At 34.1% G+C, this 7330-nt stretch overlaps 1 protein-coding gene across 1 annotated transcript; it reads left to right on the top strand.

Moving 5' to 3' along the window:
- The first annotated feature begins 2134 nt into the window (after nt 1–2134).
- On the top strand, nt 2135–3235 carry HTR1F (5-hydroxytryptamine receptor 1F). The gene has a single exon (XM_063077877.1). The coding sequence runs from the start codon at nt 2135–2137 to the stop codon at nt 3233–3235; it is 1101 nt and encodes a 366-aa protein (XP_062933947.1).
- The last annotated feature ends 4095 nt before the right edge of the window (nt 3236–7330 follow it).

The raw sequence follows: 7330 nt of genomic DNA, 5'->3' as shown, positions 1-7330 counted from the left end.
TCCTCTGATATTGAAAACAGATATTGAGGATGTTAGTGACACTCCTGGTGGTGCCTATGAGAACACTATTAAATCTCAGACCCTGTAATCCAATATTGATTTTAGGAAATGTGGTCATATGGTATAACTCTTACAACAGGCTGAAAAGAAAGGAAAGAATATGAGTTAATATACCTACCTCAGGAAGCCCAAGAGCTGCATGAAGACAGCAATAAAAATAGAGAAACATCTGAAGAAAAGCTAATGAAAGACCATTTATTTGAGAAACTCCAAGAAATAAGAATGTGAGAGAGATGCTGAAAAAGTTGTATAGCAGAAATGTCAGAGCTGATCTCAGTAGAGAGGAATTCATAGATGCTGTAGCATTCAGAACAATTAGACAATTAGATGAGGAACAACCATGCTGATTATGCCAAGAAACCTGACTCCCTGGATCAACAGAATCAGCACCATCTGGGAACTTGCTAAAAGTGTAGATTTTAGGATCCCACACCAGACTTCCTGAATCACAAACTCCAGAGGTGGAACAGGGATATCTGTGTTTTAAGAGGGCCTCCAGGTGATTCTGAGGCAGGCTAAATTTGAGAACCACTGTTTTGGAATTTCTAAGGAGACTTTAACGTCCATTCTTTATCTGGAGTTGTCTTAGTTGCCCTTTACAAATGGGTAAGTGTTGATATAAATAACAGATATACAACTACTTCTCAATTACACGATGAACAACCATTCATTTTCTGGGTAGAAAGTATTCAAATTTCTTCTGCCACTCAATTTGCTTAGCAACACTTTGCTTCAATGAATATCAGAAAACAAAAATTAAATTTAGTACTGGTAACCCAAACACAAGTAGAATAGTAAATATGCTGAAGTCCAAGATGTTTTATAATATATTTAACGCATTGTATATATATGATTATTCATGTTCCTATGAAGTACTTGATACGGTAATAGTTATAACTAAAAATAAAATTTCAGGCTTTCACTTTCCCTTTGCCTATTCCTAACATACAGGTAACTGCTAAAGAATTATTTAAAAAAAGAGAGGAGGACTGATAAAAAAAATAGCTATCTTATAAAAAGTATTAATATTATTTTATTAAAACTCAATTGCTATTATATGACTTGAAATTAAATAATAGCATGGTCTAAAGCAAAAATTATGTCGTGTGGGGAGTCTTCTTTCAGAAGACTTTTGGTCTTCTGAATAACAATATGGTTATTATAAAGGTGACTTACAAAGAACAGCTTCCACTTCAGCATGACTGCCATTATAAGCTTTCTTTACTGGTGACTTCACCTTCACAAATAAGTTATTTGGTCATACATGTCATTGCTATAATGGATACTGTGGTACAGTTATTTGACCCCAACTAATCTTATTTTATCTTTTTAAACCAAATCACCTGCTTATATCCACCAAGACTACTAAATACTCTGACATTTTCCTAATTTCATAAAGTGATCATGGAATGCTAGAGGTATACTAAAAAAAAAAAAAAAAAAAAAGACCCACTTTTTTGCTATTTCCCTTTATATAACCTCTATATCCTAATGTAAAATATATTAAAATTTCCCTTCATCTCCATGAGCCCAATGATGATGTTTTCAATGTAACTTTGAATTAAGTACAAAATTGTCAATGATTTCGAATACTGCCTTTAATATAATATTTTCTTTTATTACATTATTCAATGCACAAATATATATTAATGACATGTGCTTTTAAATTTTTGCTGCTGAGGAAAAAGAGAAAAACGTAGCTATAGCTAATATAGTTTTAAAAGCAATTCTATAATGGTAGAGATTTAGCTGAATAATAGGCTACTTTTCTCACAGAAATTGTTTCATAGAAATTGTTTTATTTAGCTATGTTTTAAGAAATGTTTTAGATGTTGCTGTTTCTTACTATTCTCACTAGATTCCTTAAATTAAATGAAAAGAAAAATAAAACCTGTGATCCGAGCTCCATTTTTTATTCACGGAATATTCTAGAAAAACATACGCATATTCTTTTAAAAAAATTATTCTGAAAGGAAGAGAAAAATTTTTGAAGCCTTCTCTGAACATTTTTTCCCTTCCTTTGTTACAGGTATCTGATTAATCTATCAGATTAATCTCTTAAAACAACAAAAAAATGGATTTCTTAAACTCATCTGATCGAAACTTGACCTCAGAGGAACTGTTAAACAGAATGCCATCCAAAATTCTGGTGTCCCTCACTCTGTCCGGGCTGGCACTGATGACAACAACCATCAACTCCCTTGTGATTGCTGCAATTATTGTGACCCGGAAGCTGCACCACCCTGCCAACTATTTAATTTGCTCCCTTGCTGTCACAGATTTTCTTGTAGCCGTCCTGGTGATGCCTTTCAGCATTGTGTATATTGTGAGAGAGAGCTGGATTATGGGGCAAGTGGTCTGTGACATTTGGCTGTGTGTCGACATTACCTGCTGCACGTGCTCCATCTTGCATCTCTCAGCTATAGCTTTGGATCGGTATCGGGCAATCACAGATGCTGTTGAGTATGCCAGGAAAAGGACACCCAAGCATGCTGGCATTATGATTACAGTAGTTTGGATTATATCTGTCTTTATCTCTATGCCTCCTCTATTCTGGAGGCACCAAGGAACTAGCCGAGATGACGAGTGTATCATCAAACACGACCACATAATTTCCACTATTTACTCAACATTTGGAGCTTTCTACATCCCATTAGCCTTGATTCTGATCCTCTACTACAAAATATATAAAGCAGCAAAGACATTATACCACAAGAGACAAGCAAGTAGGATGTCAAAGGAGGAGCTGAATGGCCAAGTCCTCTTGGAGAGTGGTGAGAAAAACACTAGACTGGTCTCCACACCTTACGTGCTGGAAAAGTCTTTATCTGATCCATCAACAGACTTTGATAAAATTCACAGCACAGTGAAAAGTCCCAGATCTGAGTTCAAGCATGAGAAATCTTGGAGAAGGCAAAAGATCTCAGGCGCAAGAGAACGCAAAGCAGCCACTACCTTGGGATTAATCTTGGGTGCATTTGTAATATGTTGGCTTCCTTTTTTTGTAAAAGAACTGGTTGTTAATGTCTGTGAAAAATGTAAAATTTCTGAAGAAATGTCAAATTTTTTGACATGGCTTGGATATCTTAATTCCCTTATAAATCCACTGATTTATACAATCTTTAATGAAGATTTCAAGAAAGCCTTCCAAAAACTTGTGCGATGTCAATGTTAGTTTTTAAAAAATTTACTATTAAAGGTGGGATTTAGGGAGGTAAAGTAACTAAAATAAATGCTAAATAATAAAATATTTAAAACTTTAGAGGGAAGTATATTAAAATTGCTAAAATGATAAGAATATAATTTATATTTTAAAAGCAACATGAATATAAAATGTATTGATTTTGATCATCATTCTAAGGTACTTAAAATTAGAAAACAATTTATGCAACTTATAAACAATATTTTGCCTATGCAATGTTCCAAAAAACCTAACTGGAAATATAAATACATATAAATAGTATTAATGACAGTGATTTTCCAGGTTTATGTCTTACAGCAACTACACGGTGTTTTCAATTAACAACATACCTCCATCCATAATTTCTATATAATTCTATTTTATAGAAAAGATATAATTCACCACAAAGCACATATTTCTCCTACCTAACTACTCTTGTCCCTTCTCCATCTTAGCCTGAGCAAAAGGGGAGGAGAAAAGAGATAACTCACTTAGTATGACTGGAGTAAATGTAAAAATCAGTGATTGATATTGTTTTTGTATTTAGGTAGTAAAGAGTAATCATAAAGTGGGTTAGGAACAGAAGAAAATTCTGGATACTGAACTTTTGCATATTCAACATATTTTGTTTGCTTCATATAAATTCCTAGAAAAATATTATCTTAACCATATATTATTAGTATTTGAAATCAAAGCCTTACCCTAGTATCAATAACTCAGCATGGCAGGGGTGGGGCACGAGGACGGTGGCAGGTGTTATAATTGCCCCTGGTTTATTTAGGAATAAAATTTAAGGCAGTAAATATTCTAGGTTACTCACCATAGTGATAATACTCCTAACATCTTTTTAGAAATATAAAATAAATTTAATTTATTTTAATGTTGATAAGCTCCATTACTAACTAAAATGTCTGTAGTATTTAGCACTTCAGCATCTCCATACCTTTCATTTGAACATTATTTCTCTTTTATTAGAGAAAATGTAATAGGAACTCTTAGAAATTTTCATTGACTTCAAAAAATCTCTAGTTTTTCAATTGGTATATCTATATATTCATCCCAATTAGTCACTCTACTAGTTCAGTGATCCAAAGAAATTCCATAAATCTCTCTTCCATATTTATATAGGGTTTTGAAAACAATAGAGCCATGCTACCAAGAAGATTCGAACAAGGTCACAGACCTTTGAGAAGGCCTAATGTCAACCAAGATCATTTGAAAAACAACACATACTTTTTTTGTTTTTAATTAGCACCTTTTATGTGTTTTGTAAATATACTTTCCTGGTGGGTTGCTTAAGAGTGGCTCACATCAATTTTTTTACATCTGTGACACATTACTCTCAATCTAACAAATATTTACAGAGTTCCCATTTTATACAAGATATGTACTGGAAAGAAGATACAGAAAATAATAAAATGGAGCTTCTTCCCTTAATATGTTCACAATCCACAAGTAAAACAATAAAAATGAAAACTATAATAGAAAAGAACAACCAAGATCTAGCATGAATGCTGTTTACACATTTATGATGACACAGAGGAAAAATTGATCACATCTGGTTGAGAAAGTCAGGAAAATTTCATAAAGAATGTATGTAAAACAGGTATTAAACAGACAGCACTTGGGTAAGAGTAATAAAAGCACATACTACAGGTGGTGGCAACACCAGGAGTTCAGACTGCATCATGCAAGTATTTGATGGGGCATGTTTGTGAAATAGCAATGAGTTTGGCAGCTATGTGGAGCAACAGAAGAAAAGGAGATTAAAAGAAAAATGAGGCATTATTGTGGCTGAATTTGCATGTAGGAAAAAGAAGTTTACAGTCAATTTTGTTGCTGTCAATGGGTGGTCACTGATGCTTTTTAGCAAAAATATAAAAAAAAAGAAAGAAACAATTATCTGACTGGATTTGAACAGAGAGGTTACTGGAAATAATGACTTCTTGATAGAAAGCAAATTAATAAACTGGGCAGGAGATGATGCAGTCCTGAACTTGATTCTGGCAATGGGAATACAAAGGAAGAAGCACATGAGAGAGAGATGGTGTGAAGGTAGAACCTACAGATTATAGCAAATGCTTTATTGGAGGAGAGGGGGAGACATGAGTCACAGTGGTAATGTCCTTAACAAAAATGAGGAACTCAACAGGAAAGGCCTACTAGTGAAATGATTACTTCTTTTGGGGGTATGTTAGGCACATAAAGACTTGTCAGAGCTCATAGGCACTAATGACCATGTCTGGCCCAAGCAAAGCTAACAGGTAGATGAGGTTTCTCTCTGACCTCAAAACTGACAGGCAGTTGAGGCTCCTGGCCACCTTTTTTGTCTTTGCTTCTTTTTAATTCCCAGGGCTCTTATGCTGTGGTGACAGTCCAAAGCCTGCTGTAGTCCCTATCAGTCTCTACTTACTTCTCTTCTCATTCTTACTTAGCAAAATTTGATTCTGTCTTGCATTCATTCAAAAGCTTTGCTAAAGTTAAAATAATCTGTTGAGCTAGTATATTTACACCCATCTCAGAAATGTATGTATTTATATTGGGAAAGTATAAGAGACATAACTGATCAACCCAAAAGAACAAATCTCAAGTGGAGTGATGCTCACCCAAATACTGATATTGCCCACCGATCTGAGATGGACTGAAGCTCAAATCTAGAAAAATAGAGTCATAAGTGACAGGAAAGTCACATCTTCCTTCTGAGCTCAGTGGAGAATCAAAGGTATTATTTCTGCATATATGAAGCCATCTTTTAATCCAGTGTGGCCACAGCACATTGCAGTAAATATCACTTCATCTATGTGTTTCTCCCACGTGCTGAGGGATCATGCCACCCCTCATGAACAAATATGAGTGACTTCTCTTTAATATCTTTAAGTGATAGATAACCTAGGGGCTAATAATCTGCAATTTTCACTTTCTTTGGAATTTATGAACAACACATGACATTTAACATGATAGACTTTTCTGAATACGTACGATTTATTCTCTGAATGAAAAATTTTTAGCTATTAAAAGTGGAGAATTTTTACATAAAAATATAGATTTTTGCATGTGTAACAAATATAACAATATAATGATTCATATTTAACTGATAAGGTGGAAGAAGAAAATATCAATATCATAGAAAGTGGTTAAATAACAAATAATGAAGGTTTACTTCCTTCCAGAATTTTAAATATGACAGCACCAGAAAAGTAATATTTTATTTTTGCTCTGCTTCTCTAAATCTTTTCAAGTGAAGAATATGTGAAAGGAAAGGACAAGTGACCAAAGAAAGATAGGAAGTCAAACTATTGGATACTAAATTCAGTCTAATAATCTATCATTAGACAATGTTATGTACAAATTGTGCTTGAAAATCCACTTCTGCTTATGAACCATGGTCTTTATTACAGGACTGGTTAAGAATATGGATTGCCTAGGTTAATAGGTTTTGGCTTTTGTTTTGTTTTACAATAGACCCACAGGCTCAAATCCACAGTGCAAACAGTTTATCCAGGTACTGGCAGTTGATGTGTCATCCATGTGGGACCAATTTCCACTCTGGTTCTCCAAAACCAATCTTTCTTTCCCTTTTGTGGTGACTTTGAATCCCCACCCTGCCCTCCCCAGGGTATACAAGTTCCTTGTTTATATCAGTTGTGTCAGTTCCAAATTTAAAACTTCCCCTTTGCAAAGCATAATCTTAATATTCACAGGCTGAATGTTAAACTTGTCTCTCTGAACCCAAGAGTTTTATGTCAATAACAAATGGAGAATTAATTGGAAGCCAGCTACTAGGAAATGTGTTGATAGGCTCCACCAAACAGCATGCAAGTGGAGATGATCATAAGTTTATTGCTTAAATCATTCCTCTTCCTGAAGGAAGAAATTATTTTCTCATGAATTTCTACGAGACTGTTTTTGACTTATAGGTCAGAGAATCAGATTTACTGTATTGCAGAAGAAATGAAATGAAGGATTTTTTTCTTAACAAATTCCAAAGCCCATCGAAATAATCCTGCTCAATTCAAAAATGTTCATATTAAAATAATTTGTTTGAGAAAATGCGTTTCTAATATCCTCCTAATAACTAAAATGATTATA

The sequence above is a fragment of the Cynocephalus volans genome, chromosome 1 (assembly GCF_027409185.1).
Source record: "Cynocephalus volans isolate mCynVol1 chromosome 1, mCynVol1.pri, whole genome shotgun sequence".
NCBI lineage: Eukaryota > Metazoa > Chordata > Mammalia > Dermoptera > Cynocephalidae > Cynocephalus > Cynocephalus volans.
The sequence above is the reverse complement of the archived record's forward strand: the minus strand, read 5'-3'. Positions and strand labels throughout refer to the sequence as shown.